Consider the following 24388-nt stretch of genomic DNA (forward strand, 5'->3'; position numbering starts at 1 on the left):
TCCACTGGCATAGAGTTCCTACCTGATGGTAGGCAAGTTACTTAAACCAACATTTCATAGTTGGTTACTGTGTGTTCCTCATTTTCTGGATGCCATTTTAATGATACACATGGAACCAGGTTTGTAGAAATGCCGACTGCTCACAACTGTAACAGAGGTTGATTAGAGCTATGCTTTGACCATATAAAGTGCTATTAAAATGCTAACTAACTAGTCTGAAAAATCAAAACTTAGGTGTCTCAAGTTGGGCACCCCAAATTAGTGGATATTTTTAAAAATGCTGGCTTTAATCTTCCTGTGCCTCAATTCCTCAATTGTAAAATGGAAATAATAATACACCTAACCTCAAATGTGGTATTGTGAAGATAAATTCATTAATTTGGATACCATGGGGTACCATATCATAGAAATGCCATGAGGAAAATAGAAAAGGAGTACTTGTGGCACCTTAGAGACTAACAAATTTATTTGAGCATAAGCTTTCGTGAGCTACAGCTTACTTCATCGGATGATATCAGATAAAGTGAGCTGTAGCTCACGAAAACTTATGCTCAAATAAATGTTAGTCTCTAAGCTGCCACAAGTACTCCTTTTCTTTTTGCGAATACAGACTAACACGGCTGCTACTCTGAAACATGAGGAAAATAATAATTCTGTATTCAGTACCAGGGTATGGATGGTGTGCATTAAATAAGGCCTGGAGCCACACATTGAACAATGAGGATAAAACAAGTATTGAATAGCTACCCATCCACTGAAGAAGGAGCAGTTCCTGTGGAAAAAATAGTATGTGGTCATTGAAATTAATAACTGCATCATCCTGCATATGCACAAAGAGCTGAATTAAGGTTGTAAAGGAATCTTGGTTTTTCCTAACTTTTGGGCACTTGACTTTGCTACTATATTGTTCTTTTAATGTAGGTTTAGGGGTTTTTTTTGGGGGGGGGGGAGGGTTTGGATGTAATATATTTACACTGGAAAAGGGGTTTTGTAATTACCAATGGAGATGTTTCATAAGGATGTTTGCTGAGGATGACAATGCAGATATACAATATTATCTTCCAAAATCAATTTAGCATTGCTGATAAGACACCTGGGCATTTCTATTCTTATAGAGAAAACTAGATGAAGAGAAAAAGAAGCTCCAATTCTTGAATACTCTGTTACATTTGCTTAAAGAAAAATCCACTAGAGGGAGCCATTAGAGAATTTATATGCATGTGTTTTATTTTTTTAAATATAATTTATTTATATTACTATAGCACTTCCAACCCCTACACGTGGATCAGGACTTCATTGTGCTAGGTGCTGTATAAACACAGAACAAAAATATTTATAGAAAAATTACTAGTTAATAATATTTATATTTGTGCCACAGTGGGGAAGTGTTTGGAATAGTAACCGTAACTAATAACATTTAAACTCTTTCATTGTACTGCTACCAGTACCTTGTTTGACCTGACAAAAACATTCCACAGTTTAAAGAACGAGGCATACTTGTGGCACCTTAGAGACTAACAAATTTATTTGAGCATAAGCTTTCGTGGGCTAAAACCCATTTCATTGGATGCACGCAGTAGAAAATACAGTAGGAAGATAGATATATATACACAGAGAACATGAAAAAATGGGTGTTGCCATACCCACTATAAGGAAAGTGATCAGTTAAGGTGAGCTATTATCAGCAGGAGAAAACAAACCTTTTGTAGTGATAATCAGGATGGCCCGTTTCCAACAGTTGACAAGAAGGTGTGAGTAACAGTAGGGGAGAAAAATAAGCATGGGGAAATAGTTTTACTTTGTGTAATGACCCATCCACTGCTGAATTGGAATTAATTTGCAAACTGGACACCATTAAATTAGGCTTGAATAAAAACTAGGAGTGGATGGGTCATTACACAAAGTAAAACTACTTCCCCATGCTTATTTTTCCCCCTACTGTTACTCACACCTTCTTGTCAACTGTTGGAAATGGGCCATCCTGATTATCACTACCAGGGCCGGCTCCAGGCACCAGCGTTCCAAAGCAGGTGCTTGGGGCGGCAGTTAGAAAGGGGCGGCAGTTCCTCCGGCCACGGCGGCAATTCGGCGGCAGCTTCTCTGTTCCGCCAGCCGTAGCAGCAAATCAGCGGCAGCTTCTTCCTTTTGCCATCCGCGGCAGCAGTTTTTTTTTCACTGCTTGGGACAGCAAAAACTGTAGAGCTGGCCCTGATCACTACAAAAGGTTTTTTTTCTCCTGTTGATAATAACTCACCTTAACTGATCACTCTCGTTACAGCGGGTATGGCAACACCCATTTTTTCATGGGGTGGTGTGTGTGTGTGTGTCTTCCTACTGTATTTTATACTGCATGCATCTGATGAAGTGGGTTTTAGCCCATGAAAGCTGTCATAAATATAAAGGCAAGGGTAAACACCTTTAAATCCCTCCTGGCCAGAGGAAAAACCCTTTCACCTGTAAAGGGTTAAGAAGCTAAGATAACCTCACTGGCACCTGACCAAAATAACCAATGAGGAGACAAGATACTTTCAAAGCTGGAGGGGGGAAACAAAGGCTCTCTCTGTCTGTGTGTTGCTTTTGCCAGGACCAGAGCAGGAATGCAGGTCAGAACTCCTGTGAAGAGTTAGTAAGCAATCTAGTTAGGTATGCGTTAGATTCTGTTTTGTTTAAATGGCTGATAAAATAAGTTGTGTTGAATGGAATGGAAAGTCCTGTTTTTGTGTCTTTTAGTACCTTAAGGTTTTGCCTAGACGGATTCTCTGTTTTGAATCTGATTACCCTGTAAGGTATTTACCATCCTGATTTTAGAGGTGATTCTTTTACTTTTTCTTTAATTAAAATTCTTCTTTTAAGAACCTGATTGCTTTTCATTGTTCTTAAGATCCAAGGGTTTGGGTCTGTGTTCACCTATGCAAATTGGTGAGGATTTTTATCAAGCCTTCCCCAGGAAAGGGGGTGTAGTGCTTGGGGGGATATTTTGGGTGGGAGACGTTTCCAAGTGAGCACTTCCCCTGTTATTATTGTTAGACACTTTGGTGGTGGCAGGGTTTAACCTAAGCTGGTAAGAATAAGCTTAGGGGGTCTTTCATGCAGGTCCCCACATCTAAGCCCACGAAAGCTTATGCTCAAATAAATTTGTTAGTTTCTAAGGTGCCACAAGTACTCCTCGTTCTTTTAACTGATACAGACTAACACAGCTACCACTCTGAAACATTCCACAGTTTATCAGTCATTGTGGCTTCTGATAGATACTAGATAAAATATAGTATGGAATTTGCTCATATGGCTGAATGTTTCTATTACATTTTGTAGCTTGTATAATACCAAACAAATATGCAGATGAAGGATATATTCTTAACACTCCATGAATGGCAGCTTTTCCTTATATTAAAGGAAAGGGTTAACTGATTTTTGATCATTTGACTTTTAAAAAATAAGTTATTTTAATAAAACATTATCTACAACCTTATTTTCTTTCTACAGAACTGTACAAGAGTGCTGGGGTTGCCCATCAGGCACTAAAAGAGATGGTGACTTTTAATAAATGGTGGCAGATAAGTAAATCATCTTTATCTGGATCATCTTAGGGAAGAAGTCAGTGGATCTGACTGGCAATTGGGCCCAGAGGGAAGAGGACCTGTGAGGTGTGGCTTAGGCTGTTGTCCACATGTGGAGCAGCCTGCTAGTAAGATCTGCTACGCTGGTGCAGGAGGACAATGTGGAGCCCCCTTCCTGTGGAACTGAAACCTGGCAGGTGGGATCAACAAGGCTACTTTATTGGCTAATAGATTAAAGGACCAGAGAGCACACCTTAGACAGTAGGCCTGAGGGACCCTATCCTCTTAGAGGCTGCCCTCTACTAGCCAAATTTGGAACCGTTCTTTTATCAGTTGTACCTTTTAAAACCACTGATATATATCCAGTTTTTTTTCCCTGAGTAAACTGTATTGCCTGAGCTGTGTGTCTGAGTACTTATTGGAATCCACCAGATGCTACAACCTATAGGGACTTCACTACTTAACATGTCAGGTGTACAAGTTATCAACTCTCTTTAAAAGGTATGATCTACACAGCGCCCCAGTATTTGGGGAGAGTGAACTTTTGTTGACCTTCTCCAGTGGGAGCCATAATAGTAGGTCTGAAAGATCCTTTTTAATTTGGAAGAGGGGTACTAGTCTCTGAGGTACTGCAACAGCTCTGTTAAATTCAGCACAGTTACAGAAGAATGTTATGGGTTACTTACAAGATTGTGTGTTGTACTTGTCTTGCTATTTTTAATGTATTTTAATACTAGAATGCCTTTTCTTTCTCCACCTTTGCCCACTATTCCTTCACTCCAGTTTTTTGACTCTTCTCCTGTATGTGCTGTCTGATTTGCATCATTATAATTTGCATTATTTTTCCTCCAGTTTCCTTCTCTTTTCCTTAATCTCTTCCCTGATCGCCTTGTCTACAACATTTTTTCACTACACTTTCTTACCATAGGTAACAATGGTGGGAGTGCTAGTGTAGACCACGAACGGACAGTTGCCAGCATTTTAACCACCATGTTGGCTAGAGCTAGTCTGAGTAGATGTAGATGACGCCATCGTTAAACTTTAAAATGCAAATTGTCTGCACTAAAGGTCCGCAACAAGCGGGAGCAATGAGGAGAAGTTGTAAGTGGTGGGAGGGAAGAAAGCAGTGCGGACAGAGCCTAACTTACCTACTAGCGCTCCCCTCTGCCGCCTTACTCAAGCCTTGGCACCGCTGTGCCCAGGCTTGCCTAGTCTCTCTCTCTCGCGGGGTGGGAGAGTCCCTCCTCCGCTTGGTTTAAATGGAGCGTGTTTGCCAAGCCTCTCCCCCAGGGCTGGAGGAGTTTGCTGTGTGTTCTACTAACACCTTCCCACCCACCCTACCGCTGTCCTGGCGCGGCTGGCCTGACCCACTCGCAGTGGGGGCCTGCCCCCCCGCCGCAGCAGCGCTGGCCCGGCAGCCTGTCTGTGCGGGAAGCAGGCAGGGCACCTGCACCTGCCTTTGACCCTCCCCGCGCCGCTCTCTGTGGATCACGTGTCCCCGGCTGGCCAATCCGGCGCGGCCGAGGGCGGAGGTCGGCCCCGTTGGGCTGGGTGTCTGGAGCAGCTCGGGCCGGGGCGGCGCGGCCGGTACTGGCCCCATGAAGCTGCGGGCAGAGGCGGAGCAGAGACCGGCCTGGGCCTGCCCCTGCCCCTGCCCCGCTGCCCCCCGCGGGCTTGGCCGCGTTACCTGTGGGTCGCCCCCGGCCGCTCAGCCGGGCCCGCCCCACCCCGGCGGCAGGTGCGGGTAACGCGGCAGGTGAGGATGAGCGTCCCCGGCGGCGCCCCCGGCTCTCCCGGATGCCGCGGCTGAGGCGGCTGCGGCCCGTGCCCCGGCCCCTGCCATGGCTCTGCTGGGCTCCGGGGCGGCGGTGGCGGCCGAGGGCTCCTCGGCGGGCGGCGGCGGCGCGTCCTGCCCGCTCTGGACCGCGCTGTACGACTACGAGGCGAGCGGGGAGGACGAGCTGAGCCTGCGGCGGGGCGACGTGGTCGAGGTGCTGTCCAAGGATGCGGCCGTCTCGGGGGACGATGGCTGGTGGGCGGGCAAAATCCGCCACCGCCTCGGCATCTTCCCGGCCAACTATGTGACTTACCAGCCGGGCCGGTACCCGCCCCAGCACCGGCAGCCGGAGAAGGGCGGGCGCCCGGCCCCGAGCCCGGCTCCGCAGGACTGGCGGGCCGGGGACGGGGGAGACCAGCCAGGCTCCCTGGCCCAGATTGACTTCCAGCATCTGGAGCTCCAGGAGATTATTGGTGTGGGGGGTTTCGGCAAAGTGTATCGTGCCACCTGGAGGGGCCAGGAAGTGGCGGTGAAAGCGGCCCGGCAGGACCCCGATGAAGACATCATGGCCACAGCCGAGAGCGTGAGGCAGGAAGCCAAGCTGTTCTCCATGTTGAAGCATCCCAACATCATCGAGCTGCACGGCGTCTGCCTGCGGGAGCCCAACCTCTGCCTGGTGATGGAGTTTGCTCGGGGGGGCTCCCTCAATCGAGCCCTAGCAGGGGCAGCTACCACCGGCGGGGGAAGCCGCTGGGGCCGCCGTGTACCTCCGCACATCCTGGTGAATTGGGCAGTACAGATAGCCCGCGGGATGCTCTACCTGCACGAGGAAGCCATCGTCCCCATCCTACACCGAGACCTCAAATCGAGCAATAGTAAGTCTTCTGCATGACTTAGTTAAAATACTCTCTGAAAACTCAATGGCTTTGGTGTGTTGTAACCATGTTTTTTATTATGATCAGCAAAAGAGAGGAGGTTGCTGTATAAATCAGATTTATGGAGTGAGAGGGACATGGCCTGTTGGAGTGATACACTTGTCACAAGCTGCTGCATGTGGACAGTTTGAATGAAGGAGCTAACACATGAGACTTTGACTGCTACACATTACATCTGTAATTGTGACTTTTTGTAACCAGTTAGGCATGTTGGTCTTAACTGGCTACAAGTTCAGTTTGTGTCCACACACCAACACCATCGCAATAAGTTGGTTTATCTGCACCCACCACACTGCATAGGTTACATTATATTGTTTTCTGGGAAAATCCGGGCAGCTATCCTGTGGTGGTACCCCAGTGAGGCATAACATGTCCTCCCCTCTCCGAGTAGATCCTGCATTTGGGGATATCCTTCTATACAGAGAGTTAGAAAGGAGGAGGACCCATTAAAACCATAAACTGACACCATTAGGGAGTGCTATATTGAAATAAGTGTTTTTATTTGCTTACTGGAAGACAGTCTTGTGCCAGTGGGAGCTTCTGGCAAGAGTGACATGGTTGGTTAGTTGTCTTGGTTACTGACCAGTCATGGGATATGTAAGCCAACCATATCACTAATTAGGTAAAAACTCTGTTAAAAATTAGCACAGAGTTTATATACCTAATTGTAACACACAGAGCAAAGTCCTATCTTCCTCGACAGAAACTTTGGGGGAAAAAAAAAAAACCTGAGTAAAATAGCAGACATAATATACTTTCTTCCTGGTCTGTTCTGTAGTTATAAAAGACTTCACAATAAAAATATATTTTTCATAGTCTCTCCTTTGTTCCCCCCCAACCCTATTTTTCTATTAATGAAAGATTTAATGATGGCGATTGTCACATGATACTTATGACTTCTATCCTACTTTTTTTGTTAATATGATTTAGTGCTGATGAATGGTGTCAGATTAATGGACATGGAGATTCTAGTGTTTTCATTTCAAAAAAGCCAGTGAGATAGTGGCAGTAGAAGTTCCTCTGCTCTTAATATGGACAACCACCTGAAGGAGTCAGAGGGAGCTCAGTTTTTATGCCTAGTGAATTATTGGTCTCTCTGCAGGAGTTGCTAAAATTGTTAATATTTTAGATCCTTTTGTTTTGTGAGCGCTGGTCCCCTAGAAACTGGATTTACACCAACAACACTTAGTTGTTACAATCCTGGAACTTATTTTAATTAGTGATCTAATGGTGAAAAGCTATGGTCTTGTGGTTAATGTCATTTTAAGTTTTTGGGGCTCTGTCTATGCTAGCCTTTTTTCTCTCTCATATTTCACACTGGTAGTTTCACCAGAGGGGGTTAGTGATGGGAGTTTTCTTGCAGACAAGAGGTTGGCAGCTACTGATATTTTTTACACTGTTTAGACTTGCTCTGAACAGAGTGATTAAAATGTTAGTGGCTGTTGGCATCTTGTCCACACTATTCGTGTTGCAACCAGTGGTGATAAATTTTAACATTATTTTGTTTAGATTTAACATTATAAAAACATCCATATAAAAGCTCTGAGCACCCTGACAAAAATACTTAAAATAACCACCCATCAGCATTAATACCAATGTAAAAATAGTTAATCAGTCAACAGCTTTAAATAATCATACAGAAGTAACAATTTACTTCAACTAACAAACAATGAAAATGGAAAAGCATCAGAAAAGTCTATGTACCCAAATCATACCCAGGAACATACCCTCATCTTTCTCTAAAAGACCTACCGAACCAAGACTTTTGCAGTGTACCTAGAAGGTCATCAACTTCGGGTTGTTTTGGCCCAAGATGGGGAGCAAGTTTAGAGTCCTGGGACCCTCCCTGAGAACACTCCACTGGTAGCCGCCTCCTGGCTTAACAAAGGGGATCCAGCTTCAGTGCTTCCACTGACTGCAGCTGCTGTGGTATGTCACAAGGAGTGAAGTGGTTTCTCCAGTAGGCTGTTTAGGGTTTTATAGGTCATAGCCAACACCTTAAACTCTATTAAAAGAACAATAGGCAGCCTATATCATGCCACATTTAATGAGTGAGCTGTTGCATCTTCAGTCTGTTTCAATGGTTTTAAGTTTTAGCCCTATGCAGAGGGCACTGGAATAGATTAGACATTTTAAGGTGACAAAGGCATAGCTAGATTGCAAGGTCCACATCTGAAAGAGGTCACAACATTCTGGCCAGGTGTAGTTGTTAAAAAGTTGACTGGATTACAGTTATAACACGAGCTGGGGGAGGTCCTAAGATCTCCACCAGGTTGTGAACTCTAGTGCTGGTGGATGCACTTCCTCAGTAATAAGTGTTGATGTAACCTCTGGAATCCTTTCTGGTTGCTTCTCCCAACCCACCATCATCATTTCTGTCTTGTATGGGTTGAGCTTCAACCAGCTCATTCTCACCTAATCTTAATCTCAGTGAGACACGGTTGAGACTCAGCACCATGTCATCATCTGAGTTGGATGTGATCAGCATAGTGAAAACACCACCCCCTATGCTTAGTACTCTCCTAATGGCCCCATATACATGTTTAATATGGGGGGTGGGTAGAATACTACACTGCAGCTCCATGCACTTGAGTCCTTTGGGAAAAGGATCAGTTGCCCATAACTACCTGTTGCGATGTTGCCAAAAAAAAAAAAGAAACCCTGCTGAAGGGCAGCTCATCACTCTTGCCAAAGTCTGCAGGCTACTCAACGGCATCTTGTGATCAATGGTATCAAAAGTAGGTGATCTAATAATACCAGCATGGACATTCGGTCTACCAGAAGGAAATGGTCAATCACTGCATTCTGTCTGCCAGTGCTAGGTCTATACACAGATTAAGAAGGGGGAAGATTATGAAAGGCATCTAAAAACTTTGAGTTGTCTCATAGTTTGGGGAAAAAATTAATGTAGCACAGCCTGGGAGTGTATCTAGGTACTCATTTATTGTACTAGTGTGTACTTGTTGTTTTGAAATATATTAATGAAATGGATTACCTGAATCTGAAATTTTCCTCCACTTCGATAGCATCCTCTTATCTAACAATTGGTCCATCAGACTCAAGGGTTGGATTCTACTCTATTCAGATAAGAGGGTTTTTTTGGTGGGGGGGGGCGGTGAATTATTTATTGATTTGATTTTGTACTATTTTCCTCAGTGGGAGCAGAAACTGGCTCAAGACTCCCTGACCTATCCCTACCTAGTGCAGGGTGTTAATAACTTAGCATTAACAACCGCAGTCCACACGTGAAATATGCCCAAACAAGCATATTGTCCCCTCCTAAGTCATCTAATGTAGTTTGGGACTCCTGGACAGCCTTGGGACCTTATAGTAGTACTATCTCACAGCTGCCAAACTAGGACATAACAGAGAAGAAAATCCTGGCTGACCAGGGCAGCAACACTGAGAGCAATGAGATGTTTTGCAGAATGATGAGTGTAAAAGCAAACTAGCTTTGTGTAATCTTCCCCAAACCAGAGTCCATGGGAAGGGAAGCCAGTGGCATGTACTTTCTTTATCCCCAGATGAGAAGAAAAGTTGGGAAGTGCCAGGATCTGTCATTTTCCATCCACGTGGAGAAAGAGAAAACTAGCAGGGAGAAAACTCTTTGTGTGTGTGGGGAGTGGGGAGGGATGGAATAAAGGAGGCAAATGTAGATTTGGGAGATGGCGGTGGGGGACACGTTTGTTTCCTCTTGCCTGTTTTGAATGTGTTGCCTGTCAGTTTCACTTGTTCTGAGAAAAAAGTAGTTAGGACTTACCTGACAGATTTATCTAGCAGATATCAGTACTGTTTCATGCAGGAAGGCTCTGAGCACCGTAAACTCTCTACATAGGATCCATCTCTTATTTGGTGTGTTCTTGTTTCATGCAACTTGTGAAGAAACAGAAGGAGAGGATATTCTCAGGAAGCTGAGCTCCCAGAAGCATGAGTAAAGGGGTACACTCTGCTTTTAGCTGGGGGGAGGAGGTGGGAGAGGTGCACACAGCTGTGCTCTCCCATGTCCCCTCTTTCACACTTAAAGGTGTCATCACAAAAATACATAACAAAGATATGTCCACTTTTAAATAACACATTTTTACCTTTTAAATATAGAAGTAACACTTATAAATGTACATGTATGCATTGTATATGTTGCAGTCGTCATGACCCACATCGACTGTAGTAATGAAGGGAGAGGTGGTATGGACCATGTTCCTTCCCAACTCTGAGTGGCTTGCAGGGTCTCTTGGCGCTAAGCAATTCCAAACTTTGGTATTAATCTAAAGAAATTCCAAGGCAAAAAAAACATAGAATCAAGATTGAAAGGAGGACTTTACCTGTCTCTATCTGATACATGTGCTTAAAAAATCCTGAAGAAATCATTGTAGTTTCTCAAAACATAAAGAAGTTGAGAAATTATAAATTCAAGTTCTACTTGAAGAAAAAGAAAATGTTCAAAACTGTGCAATTACTTACCTGTACATCCTTAATTGTGACCTTGGGGTACAACCTGAAACCAATCAGACACTCAAGTCGTCTTTAACTATCATTTGGGTTTGTTAATATTAAAGTAATGTATTGTCTTATTGTTGCTGTTTGACTTCATGAAACTGATGGTTGAATGTTTATCGAAGAGTTTCTGGTTAACAGTTTTATAATACTGAAGAAAGAGTCAAGGGTGTTTAGGTGACCAGAACTGTTTGTTTTTTTTTTAAATATTTAAGTCTCTTTAAAATATTTAACTCTCTTTAAAGAGAATCAAACCACTTATTTCTGAACAAGGGCCCCAAATTAAATGAGAGGGCTAGGGAGATTTGGGTTTACTGGAGCCGTTGGCAGACTTTCCAGGGCCTTGTCTAGATTAGGATTCTATACTGCATGTTAGCGAACACGTATTGGCCTGCACCTTCCAAATGCTAGTTTAATTCCAGTAACTGGTTTTAGAACATTCAGTGCCTCCAGCTGGAAAAAACAAGTTCCACATCCTGAGCGTAGGTGTTAGTACCTGCAGGAAACTTTCCATGGAAACTCAGAGTAGCTTATAATTTAAAGGAATCACACACACAAAGTGAACAGTGAAATCACAGAAAGTGGACAGTCTACCAGATGTGGCTTTATTTAAATTAAGAAGGGAATAGCAAAACTGAAAATAGGAAACTGTTTTTAAAAGCTGAATAAACAAATGTTATATAAATAGATTAACACTATAATACCCATACAAATAGCATTCTCACACATGCATTGAATGCTGTTTGTCGAATATGCTGAGGATCTCCCTCCATCCCCCACCCCAAAATGCACAGAGGTTGGCTGTTTTAGAGATATTGAAGGGCTTGTTGCCATGGCTAAGAGGCACCAGAAAGGGATAGTGAGAAGGTGTCCAAGACAGTAGGACAGAGGTGCCTCAGGAACCAGGGAGGGTACTGGTGGGGCTGCAGAGCCTGCTCTGATTAAACTGCTGTCAGCTGTTAACCAAATCACTCTTGTTGCCTTGCTCCTGGCTGAGGTAGGATCCCTGTTGCATATGAGGAAAGCAAAAATCAAACAATCTCTTTCCTAGAGTTTCTCTGAGGTCCTTCCCAGCAGGACCACTCAAATTATGGTGGAGTGTACCATTAAAATAACCGAGAGAGGAAAAAGGTTATTCTAGTCAGAAGATGATACTGAAATCTTGCAGACACCTCTGTTCCCCTCGAGCTTCTTTTCAACCCTCTGAACTCCAGATTGTTTCTTTTCAGCTTTTCTTTCTCTGTCCTCTCTTTATGGAGAAAAATTCTTGGCTTTTGATAGGCTATGATAGGTCTGAGATTAATCTATATGGGCTATACTTTTCAAAACAGTGAGCTCTCCTTAGTGTGACAATTAGAGACAAACCCATGGCTTCATTCAGAAAACTTTGGGGACGGTTTCCATCCTGGAGTCCCTGGGTGATGTGGGTCTATGTTTTCATGTGATCTCCCTTGCCTGTGAGAGTTGGGAGGGGAGAGAGAGAGAGAGACCTGCAGCGTTAACAAATCCACAAGGATTACAAATGTTGTTTTGTATGTTTTTTTTATTGTGGTGAATCCTTAATTTGCAATTTCCAGGCTTTCTAGCGTAAGTTTACTTTAAAAAATATGCAAAACACTTCCAGGGTTGGTTGGTTGGTTTTGTTTGTTTTCGGTGGACTTGAGAGAGAGTTTTTTGTTTTGTTTTTTTAGCCTTAACTTCAGGTTAACTGTTTTTGCCTAAGAATAAACCCAAATGGGTGGCAAATAATGAAATTGGTAAATTCTTTTAAGTAAATATGTCCAACCAGAGAGCTCCTGCTTTTCCTTCCTCTTCTCCCCTCCGCACCCCCAAAAAAACCCCCTATGTAATGGCACCAGTCGTGGCCAATGAGAAAAGATTAAAACTAACTTGGAATTTCTAGGCCAAGCCTTGCCATAGTTAGGAAGCTGTTAAAACAGTAAAGAATACTCTCTCTGCCTGAAGCCTTAGTTTAGCCATAGCGGCTTGAATTCTCTGTCCCTCAGTTTCCCAATCTGTAACATGGGGGTAATGCTTGCCCATCTTGAAGTGCTTTGAGATCTGTGGAAAAAGGGAGATATGTAAGTGGACGGTAATAGTATTGCTGTCCATCTTGCAGCAAACTTTTCAGAATGCTATGCTAGCATAGAACAATACTTGCAAATTCTAGTTGGTGTCATCTCTCCCTAATGACTTCCAAAGTAAGCCTTTCCTAAGGGAATAGGGTTTGTTTTAATTCAATGGCATGGGTGTGCCAATTTTTTTATCTATGTATCTTTTGTAAAATTAGGTCACTTCTTTGAGTTTCTTATCTTGTATTTCTTTTTGTTTTTTCTTTTGTACTGTTCTCAAGGATCTTTTTTCATGGTTTAGTGTACTCTCACATCAAGGTCTTGATTCTCCCCTCCTCCACCCCCTGCCCCAAGGTTCTGAGCACCTGCCATTCCCATGTTTGTGTATGGGAGCACCACTAAAAATTAGACCCATTGGCTTTTCCAAACCACCAAAGAACACATTACAGCATAAACATATTGCACTTTACCAGTTGTGCCTAAGTAGGATGGACATTGTATTTTTTGTGCATTTTTTGAGTTTGTCCAGAAAGTCTTGTTTGTTTGGAGATAAACTTGCCTGCTACATGTAGCAACGTATATGTCTAGATTGCAGTGGGTAAAGTAGTTTATAGAAACTAGTAATTCTAATCTGCAGTTGGATGACTTGTTGCAACATGTTTTTAAAGTAAAAATCACAGTAGCTTGTTTAATGTGTTTTTTTTCATACAGTGACTATCTCTTGGAAATATACCTATTCTATTGGTTCTATGCAATATAGTGTTTGTGTATAAAGTCCTTAACCTTCTAAAGAGTGAATAATGTTCTGGTTATCTCATATGTGGGTTGAAAACCTAACCTATCCGAGCAAAAGCAAAATTTCCTCCTCTGATTGTGTTAACTCTATCCTAGACTCTAACAAGTGAACAAAATTAAAAAATCCCATACACAAACTTCTTTAAACTAGAGTTAAGGTTGATCAGATATGTTTCCTTACAATGCAAATACCAAAAGCAAGGAACTCCTACATTAAAGGCAACACCTAGCACAGACTAATTTTTCAACCATTAGTCCAATACAGTCACAACACTCCACCATTCTACAGCACTTGTGGCCTCTCTATCATATGCAGTTTCATTTCAACAGGACTACTGCCCTCAGTAAGCCCAACAAACAGCTGAAAATCACACTTAAATACACAGCTTTAACTCTGACCTATTCATTTGTTTTGTTTGTAGTTAAGATTGTGTTTTGCATCTTTGACACCATCCCTGAACAGCTGTTGGCTCTTTCAAAAATGCAGTCATGGTCTAGTCTTTCCCTGACCCTACTTGCCTCTCCAACTTCCCCATCTTCCTTGTTCTAAAATAATAATTAACTATATCTTCAATCTTACTTAAGTGAGCTGTTTTACAGCTGTTTCTTTGAGTTCCTTTCCTCCAAATTCCATCTTGGATTCCCCCCAGTCAAGTTTCTCCACTGGAAATCTTGAAAAGGGCACATTTAGTGACTTTTTTTTTTGTGGCTAAAACAGAGGATTAAATTCTTGCCCAAACATTCCATTAATTTTCTGACTTGTAACCTTTTTCTCAAAGGAAAATATGTTTTGGAGCTTTTGATTGGTGGTAGCCAAATTACTGCTCTCCTAGTTCTAATGACATCAGTATTTGCTTGTGTGTGTACACACAAAAATAAAAACCATAACTTCATATTTTACTACTTTTATATAAGTTGTTTAGAAATATTGGGCCAGATTTTTAAAAGTATTTACACACCTAATGATGCAGATAGATGCCTAGTGGAATTTTCAAAAGTGCCTATGTGTCTAACTTCCATTTAAATTAACAGAAATAGACATCAAAGAACTTTTAAAACCTCAGACCTCACACTTCGGAAATGATATATATGCCTAAATACAATGAAAATTATGTTGGGGTGACTAGAGGTTTTGTGTAGTGTTGGTAAACTTGAGAAGATCCAGCTTGATTTTTCAGTTTACTATTTGGCATGAATGTGTTTGTGTTTGAGCACTGTTAGCTAGAACATAGAAATTCCATTAAAATTTTTACATTGACTTGTAAGAAGCGGAGAAGTAACATTAAAATTAACTTTGGAGCTTTAATACCAATTTATAGATTCTTTAACCTTTAGATTCTTCAGTTTAGCTGTTGGATGTTTTTGTTTGCAGACTGTCAGTTTCTTAACTCTCAAAATATTTTCAGCCCCCATATAGCAGGGTTTGAACTGAAAATGGCTGTGTAAAATAAGTGTATTTTAAAATGTGTAGATGGGCACTTTGAACTATTACTCAGGGTACTTGGGCAAAGTTAAAAGCCTATAGTCTTCCCTTCTTTCCAAAAATTAATTCTAATGCCTTAAGTTAACAATGGCTCCAAAAAGTATGTGTGTTTTTGTTTTTGTTGTTGTGGTGGTTTGTTTGTTTTTTTTTTTTAAAGCTTCATTTTTCTGAAGGTAGAATTAGCGCACATAGCAGCATAAAATTAGATGCACATTTAGCTTTAACAGTACAGATACTTTGATGATGGAGTCTCCTATCGAATTTGATGGATGAGCTATAATTACTCATTATCCTGGGTAAATTCATGGAGGTTAAGTCTATTAATGCTATTAGCCAGGATGGGTAAGGAATGGTGTCCCTAGCCTCTGTTTGTCAGAGGGTGGAGATGGATGGCAGAAGAGAGATCACTTGATCATTACCTGTTAGGTTCACTCCCTCTGGGGCATCTGTCATTGGCCACTGTCGGCTGACAGGATACTGGGCTGGATGGACCTTTGGTCTGACCCAGTATAGCCATTCTTATGTTCTTATTGTGGGTCATAAGGTGAGACATATTTTAACATGCTTGTTAAATACAAGTTAACTTGTGCTGTATAAGGATAGTAACAAACTTCATGACTTTACGTAAGTTAAATTTCTGACTTCTTGAATGTTAGAAGCTTGTGACTCTTGTGATTTCACCTAAATTCCATCATGTTTGCTTTCTTGCTCCATACTTTCCTATTCTTGAAACCTTATTCCTATACCTGTAACTCAAAGTAAATACCAAAATTACATTTTACAGCTGTTTTAAAAACCTTTTTGGGGTATCCAACCCTTGTGTATTAAAACCCTGGGTAATATACACTAATATGAACAATTTAAGTATTTGAGTAAAATAATAAATAAAGTCTTCCCCCTCCCCCTGAAAGTCTCTTGCCAAGTTGATGCTTCTGTGTTTAGGGTCATAGCTCCAGTTAAATCAGCCCCAGACATGCCAATGTTGGCAGCATAATCATGCTTTGTTCTCTTCCTGGCAACTGAAATCAGTGTTTTGACAGGTGTGCTTTTAACTCAGGCCTGATAAATCAACCCCTCCCCTTTCTGTTCCTCCTCAAACTGCAGTGGTAACTATTTCACCACTGTAGTTCATTGTTTCATTCCCCTCCCACTCGCCCCCCCATAATATTGGAAACTTGAAAAGAAGCTTCGCATTTATTTTTGTGTTCTTGATTTGTCATTAAAACCAAATTGCAACATTGTTCTCTGGAGTCATCACAGTGATAAGTCAAGCATTTGTTGTAAATTAGGAAGGGCTAGGTCAGCTTGGAATGAGAAGAAAAGTTTGGTGTCTTTTTAAACTATCAAAGTATGGGATCTTTGAAGCTCTCTTAACTTTGTACTAAAGTATGTCTATACAGTACTTTGGACCAAAGATTCAGAAAAGCCAGTCGCCCAGAGCAAGCAAGAATTTTTCTGTGGGACTGTCGTTAAATTCTGCAGAATCTTTAAGATTTCATTTTTTAAAAAGTGTTTTAATTCTCATTGTTGTGAGAGAAATTTTTCAGGTGTGAACAAAGGATAAACCAATGCAGTCTTGCTTTCTTCAGCCTACAGAGAGGCGACTCCAATGCTGCTGTCACTGTTAGGGGAGTGGGGAGCTGGCTGCTATTATGAGCAGGAGACTTTGCACGGGTAGTAGGAATGGGGGTCCTCTACCATTGGTCTTCAGGTTGACTGTGGCCTCCCTGCTCCTCATTAGAGTTGGTCAAAAAAACAGGGACACCTTTAATGAAAAATGTGTTCTTTTTTGGGTAGCGTCAAAATTTTGACACATGATTTAAAAAGCTTCAGTCAGCTGTACTCAATGGGCTGCTCCTTGGTTTTGTGTGGATTGGGATCCAGTCCAGAGTGGAGGAAGCCTCTACCTCCCCCTGCCTTGAGGCTCGGTTTAGGGGACAAGAAGTCCTTACTGCCACGTTGGCAGAAGACTGCTGCAGCGGCACAGGAGCCAGCAAACAGAGCTGTAAACAGGGGAGTTTGAGTGGGAGTTCTGTTGGAGGAGAAGGTATTTGTATTTGGTTTTGTATGTGTAGAGGCTTGTAGGGGCTTTGTGCTGGGAGAGAAGCTGAGCCCTAATTAGGGGGCGGGGCTACTCTGAGTAGGGGTCCTATAAAGGTAGCCAGCCAGTCAGGCAACTGCACAGGAGCCAGCAAACAGAGCTGTAAACAGGGGAGTTTGAGTGGGAGTTTGTAAGGGGAGTTTGTATTGCGGTGCTCGTTTGGGGTTTGATTTTGCTGTGGGTGGTGGTGTTTTGGTGGGGTTTGTTACCCGGCCTAACAGGATTTATGTGGGAAGGCTATGACAGATACAGAGGCAGCAATGGTAATGACCCAATAGTGGAAGACACAATGAAGATGATTGGATGTGGAAGCTGCGGCAAGTACATGATCCTGGAGGGGGTACCTGGAAAGAGTTTCATCTGCATGAAGTGCCGCCTGATAGAGCTGATGGAGGAAAAGATCCGAGGATTGGAGATGCAGGTAGAAAGTCTGGTTGAGTTTAGAAGGGGGTTTGAGCAGATTATGGAGCAAAGACATGAGGCGGCTGAAGGGAAGAGTTCAGACTTGCAGATGGAAGCAGGACTGAAGAACTCTGAGGGGAGACTGCTGGGTGAAGAAAACAGACAGTGGAGGCATGTGACTAAAAGAACCAGGCAGAGGAAAAGATGGGCTAGTGAAGGAGAAATAGATCAGGTATAGAAATAGATCAAGAACAGGTATGCAGAGTTGGAAAATGAAGAAGGGACACAGCAGGTGGTCACTGAAGGTGGAAGGGCAAGGAAGAAGAGAAGAGCAGCTAGTCCTGTAGGAAAAGGGGAAGAGTCAATGGAGACAACACCAAATATGAGCCCCAGGAGGATACAGGACGGGTTGAAGAGGATTACAAGGGAGAATAGGAATGGAGAGGACTTGCAGCCACAGGGGATAGACCAGAGAACCGCACCATCACCAGGAAAAGGCAGGGCTACGTGATCGGGGACTCCCTACTGAGAAGAACAGACAGGCCTGTAACCAGAGCTGATCCAGGGAATAGAAGGGTGTGCTGTCTACCAGGTGCTGAGATACGGGATGTGGACCTGAGGTTGAAGAGGATCCTAAAGGGAGCAGGAAACAATCCACTGATCGTCCTTCATGTGGGAACAAATGATACTGATAGATTCTCACTAGAACGTATCAAGGGAGACTATGCCGGCTGGAGAAGACGCTTAAGGAAATCGAGGCTCAGCTGATCTTCAGTGGGATTCTGCCTGTTCATAGAGAAGGGCAACAAAGGTGTGACAAGATTATGACTATCAACAGATGGCTCAGGCAGCGGTGCTATAAGGAGGGCTTTGGGATGTATGGCCACTGGGAGGCATTCATGGACAGAGGACTGTTCTCTCGGGATGGACTTCATCTGAGTAGGGAAGAAAATAGACTTCTAGGATGGAGGGCTAGCACAACTGATTAAGAGAGCTTTAAACTAGGAATTCGGGGGAGATGGTTGGGAGATGTTTCCAGGTAATCTCCACACTGGATTTTTCACATTGAGATGGAAGAAAACAAAGAAAGGATACAGCCGTGGGTAGGAGAATGGACATAAGGAGGAAGGGCAGTGTGGATACCAGCCTAATAGGTCATACTGGCGGTAGAATGTCCGTGCCTAATCGGGTAAAGAATGTGAGTGAGTCCAAACAGCAAAAATTAAAGATGTTTGTAGACCAATGCGAGGAGCCTAGGTAACAAAATGGAGGAACTAGAGCTACTGTGCAGGAAGTGAAACCAGATATAAACGTGGTGGAATAGTAGTCATGACTGGACTACAGCTATTGAAAAGTATGTGCTGTTTAGGAAAGAGAAATAAAGGTGGTGGAATAGCATTATATATCAATGATGAGATAAACTGCAAAGAAATAAGAAGCGATGGAATGGATAAGACAGAGTTCGTCTGGGCAAAAATCACTTTGGGGAAGAAAACTATTAGAGCCTCCCCTGTGATAGTGCTTGGGGTGTGCTATAGACCACCGGGATCTAATCTGAGTATGGATAGAGCCCTCTTTAATGTTTTTAATGAAGTAAATACTTATGAGAACTGCATGATAATGGGAGACTTTAACTTCCCAGATATAGACTGGAGGACAAGTGCTAGTAATAATAGATTTTCCTAGATGCGGTAGCTGATTGATTCCTTCATCAAGTAGTTACTGAGCCAACAAGAGGGGATGCCATTTTAGATTTGGTTTTGGTGAGCAGTGAGGACCTCATAGAAGAAATGGTTGTAGGGGACAACCTTCAAGTGATCATGAGCTAATTCAGTTCAAACTGAATGAAAGGATAAACAAAAATCTGCAACTAGGGTTTTTTATTTCAAAAGGGCTGACATTCAAAAATTAAGGAAATTAGTTAGGGAAGTGGATTGGACTGAAGAACTTATGGATCTAAAGGTAGAGGAGGCCTGGGATTACTTTAAATCAAAGCTGCAGAAGCTATCGGAAGCCTGCATCCCAAGAAAGGGGGGAAAATTCATAGGCAGGAGTTGTAGACCAAGCTGCATGAGCAAGCATCTCAGAGAGGTGATTAAGAAAAAGCAGAAAGCATACAGGGAGTGGAAGATGGGAGGGATCAGTAAGGAAAGCTACCTTATTGAGGTCAGAACATGTAGGGATAAAGTGAGACAGGCTAAAAGTCAAGTAGAGTTGGACCTTGCAAAGGGAATTAAAACCAATAGTAAAAGGTTCTTATTTATATGGCTATAGAAGAAAACAAAGAAGTGGGACCGCTAAACACTGAGGATGGAGTGGAGGTTAAGGCTAATCAAGGCATGGCCAAATATCTAAACAAATACTTTGTAATGAGGATCTTAGGGATAATGGTAGCATGACAAATGGGAATGAGGAATGGAGGTAGATATTACCATATCTGAGGTAGAAGCGAAACTCGAACAGCTTAATGGGACTAAATCGGGGGGCCCAGATAATCTTCATCCAAGAATATTAAAGGAATTGGCACCCGAAATTGCAAGCCCATTAGCAAGAATTTTTAATGAATCTGTAAACTCAGGGGTTGTACCATGTGACTGGAGAATTGCTAACATAGTTCCTATTTTTGAGAAAGGGGGGGGAAAAAGTGATCTGGGTAACTACAGGCCTGTTAGTTTGACATCTGTAGTATGCACGGTCTTGGAAAAAAATTTTGAAGGAGAAAGTAATTAAGGACATTGAGGTCAATGGTAAATGGGACAAAATACAACATGGGTTTACAAAAGGTAGATCGTGCCAAACCAACCTGATCTCCTTCTTTGAGAAAGTAACAGATTTTTTTAGACAAAGCAAACGCAGTGGATCTAAGTTACCTAGATTTCAGTAAGGCGTTTGATACGGTGCCACATGGGGAATTATTACTTAAATTGGAAAAGATGGGGGTCCATATGAAAATTGAAAGGTGGATAAGGAATTGGTTAAAGGGGAGACTACAGCAGGTCATACTGAAATGTGAACTGTCAGGCTGGAGGGAGGTTACCAGTAGAGTTCCTCAGGGATCAGTTTTGGGACCGATCTTATTTAATCTTTTTATTACTGACCTCGGCACAAAAAGTGGGAGTGTGCTAATAAAGTGTGGATGACACGAAGCTGGGAGGTATTGCCAATTTAGAGAAGGACCGGGATATCATATAGGAAGATATGGATGACCTTGTAAACTGGAGTAATAGTAATAGGATGAAATTTAATAGTGAGAAGTGTAAGGTCGTGCATTTAGGGATTAATAAGAATTTCAGTTATAAGCTGGGGATGCATCAATTGGAAGTAACAGAGGAGGAGAAGGACCTTGGAATATTGGTTGACCACAGGATGACTATGAGCCACCAATGTGATAAGGCCATGAAAAAAGCTAATGCAGTCTTGGGATGCATCAGGCTAGGTATTTCCAGTAGAGATAAGGAGGTGTTAGTACCGTTATACAAGGCACTGGTGAGACCTCATCTGGAATATTGTGTGCAGTTCTGGTCTCCCATGTTTAAGAAGGATGAATTCAAACTGGAACAGGTACAGAGAAGGGCTACTAGGATGATCCGAGGAATGGAAAACCTGTCTTCTGAAAGGAGACTCAAGGAGCTTGGCTTGTTTAGCCTAACCACAAGAGGGCTGAGGGGAGGCATGATTGCTCCCTATAAATATATCAGAGGGATAAATACCAGGGAGGGAGAGGAATTATTTAAGCTCAGTACCAATGCGGATACAAGAACAAATGGCTATAAACTGGCCATCGGCAAGTTTAGATTTGAAATTAGACGAAGTTTTCTAACCATCAGAGGAGTGAAGTTCTGGAACAGCCTTCCAGGGGAAGCAGTGGGGGCAAAAGACCTATCTGGCTTCAAGATTAAGCTTGATAAGTTTATGGAGGAGATGGTATGATGGGATAACATGATTTTGGCAATTAGTTGAGCATTGACTATTCATGGTAAATAGGCCTAATGGCCTGTGGTGGGATGTTAGATGGGATGGAATCTGAGTTAATACAGAGAATTCTTTGCTGGGTGTCTGGCTGGTGAGTCTTGCCCACATGCTTAGGGTTCAGCTGATCGCCATATTTGGTGTCAGGAAGGAATTTTCCTCCAGGGCAGATTGGAAGAGGCCCTGGAGGTTTTTCGCCTTCCTCTGCAGCATGGGCCATGGGTCACTTGCTGGAGGATTCTCTGCGCCTTGAAGTCTTTAAACCATGATTGGAGGACTTCAACAGCTCAGACATAGGTGAGAGGTTTATTGCAGGAGTGGGTGGGTGACATTCTGTGGCCTGCATTGTGCAGGAGGTCAGACTAGATGATCATAATGGTCCCTTCTGACCTCAAAGTCTATGAGACTGTATATTGGGCAGCATACATTGATTTCTTTTGGAGGGGCATGCCCAGGACTCAAACTGGGGGGAAGGGAGGATGTTAGTAGTTTCCTGAAATGAGAATTGTGGAAGATTGTACAGATCACTCCTGATCTTTTGGGCTTATTGGTTCCATTAGGTTGAGTTTGGGTACACCAATCCTTAATTTGCCTGGCTTTGCTCTTTTTAAGGGTTGGATAGAGTTGCCACGGAAATTCTTGATTGTGTTCAAATGATAAGGGCATCTAGAATGAATGGTCAGGTGCTCTTTCTTTAATTTTCTACACATTTAAACAAATATTAGTATCTTAGGCAGAAGTGATTACTACTGTTACAAGTAACATTTATGAGCATTTTATATTTGAATCTCCCTGCATTATAGTCAGAATTTTTTCACAGTTGCTGGGTCAAAGGCAGAGGCTGGAAGAAAGCCATGTTTAAAAACAAAATAGGAAAAGTGACTGACTTTATTGATTTAAAAAAAAAATTGGAACAGAAGTTCATGGGTAATTGTATAATACCTGAAATAATTCGGAGTGAATTTGCTCAAAATTTTTCAAGTTGACAGTCTCTCTAATGGTGACTGTTGTCTGTATGATGCAAAATCACAGAAGGGTCAGGTTAGTACTGTAACACTTCTTTAAACATGAAATTTAAATAGAAAAACTAATCTTGAATAATCCTTTCATTTAAGAATTACAGAATGCTTACTATTTCAGGTTCTTATAATAATGTTAATTTGTCTAATGAGAGCTTTAACTCCTGCATTTAAATTGAGTATTTTAAATAACAGTGGTTTTGTGTCTAATTGTAGTGGCTTACCACTCAAGTTCACCCTCCTAGAGCAGGATTTAAATTTCTAGCAATCATTCTAGCACAGCCTCAGCAGCAGCTAGAGCACCTGTAAAGTAACTCATAACTTCTTTAACTACAGCATTGTCTCCTGGACAACTTGTCTAAACTATTTCATTCTCTCCACAATTTCCATTTGTCCAAAATTGCTGTTATAAATATTGCAACAGTGGAAGTGGAGGGAGAGTTGATGATGCAAGGTGCGTTCAGCCTACAGTGTATGCTTCATGAATCTTTTTATATTGTTGTAATTTATCTTTTCATTTCTCCTCCCCTCTCCGAGAAAAATCAGATGATTTAATTTTGCAGTTTGAGTGCATTGATAGCTTTTGCCTGCCACGTGTTCCTTTTCTATAATGTTGCCTTTCTCTAATGAGATTAGTAATGTCTGTCAGCTTTTTCAATCAAGGACTTTTCATGACAGTTGTCATCAAGTTCTGTCTCTGCAGTTGGGAGCACCTCTGTTCAGACTTCATTTTAGAATGCGTTTGTGGTTGAGTCTAAAAATGTCTAACGTTGTCAAATTAAACAGGACTGAGTTTGAGAGCAAATTGGAGTGGGTTGCAGTCTTCCACAGTTACTGTCTAAATGGTGGGTAAAAGCTATTAAAGGGTCTATAGCAAGCTGTGAAAAAACCTGCAAAATGTATCTCTAGCCCTGACTTGGAGGGTACACAAATGTCTAGTCTGTGTCTCCTCACCATTTATTTTCTAGGATAAAAAAAAAATCCTCTAATATGGATGGTGAGCTGTAGAAAGTTCGATCCACAGCTTGAAAGTCATTACATGCACAACATACAGGGACAAAGGTGAGGTTCTTGCCCCTAATACTTAGAGGGGATTTCAGCTGTCATAACTTGCAGACAAGTGGCAAGCGTATCGACAATGGTGCAAACTCCTAGTATAGGCAGGTACAGCCATTACTTGCCCTGGTAGAGTTTACCTGAGTCTCAAGCAATAATCTGTGTTGCAATAATGAGTATAATGGAGGCAAATCCTTCTATATACACAAGGTACTTGTTGCTGTAGTGTGATGCTAACAAGCAGGCATGGCACACGTTTAATAAGATGGCTAATAATTGGGTTTTGGAAAGAAGAGGTATATGATACCTGTCAGTTCAAGTAAAAATGCAAGATAAGCAACTCTGTTTCATGTTCATTTGGAATTTACAGAAACTGAATTAATTGACAAGCAGTACTTAAAGTGAGTTTGAGAGAGAAGTAATGATGTTGCCACCCTCCACAAATTATATGATCCAACATCTAGTTAACCTGTAGCAGTGAGAAATATGGGATATGTGGTATAACCATATATAATTTGCACTCCTGTAGTCTCAAAGATCTGTGACTATCGGTGGCAGCAAATGTAGTAGCACGTAGGTACCTTCAGTTCTAATCTTGCTAGGTTAATGGCTAAGCAAACTAGCTTGTATTTGCAAAATGCACAAGACTGAGCTATTTAGAGAAGTCCTAGATAAGGCAGTAGCAGAGGGTGCTGCAGAAAGAACTCACTATTAACTAAAGAAAACAAAGT

General features: G+C 42.1%; 1 protein-coding gene across 5 annotated transcripts in view; it reads left to right on the forward strand.

Moving 5' to 3' along the window:
* Positions 1-24388, forward strand: part of MAP3K21 (mitogen-activated protein kinase kinase kinase 21) — a 68408-nt gene that overhangs the window by 988 nt on the left and 43032 nt on the right. For 3 of the 5 annotated variants that reach the window (XM_037895259.2, XM_043543303.1, XM_043543304.1), the window contains exon 1: positions 5067-6209. In XM_037895259.2, the coding sequence (XP_037751187.1) occupies positions 5399-6209 (811 nt within the window). In that variant the 5' untranslated portion in view covers positions 5067-5398. Of the gene's footprint in view, positions 1-3483; positions 3755-5066; positions 6210-24388 lie in introns of those variants that run through there. The other 2 variants (XM_043543305.1, XM_037895260.2) reach the window with 2 other exon arrangements.

This window comes from Chelonia mydas, chromosome 3 (assembly GCF_015237465.2).
Source record: "Chelonia mydas isolate rCheMyd1 chromosome 3, rCheMyd1.pri.v2, whole genome shotgun sequence".
Classification (NCBI taxonomy): Eukaryota; Metazoa; Chordata; order Testudines; family Cheloniidae; genus Chelonia; species Chelonia mydas.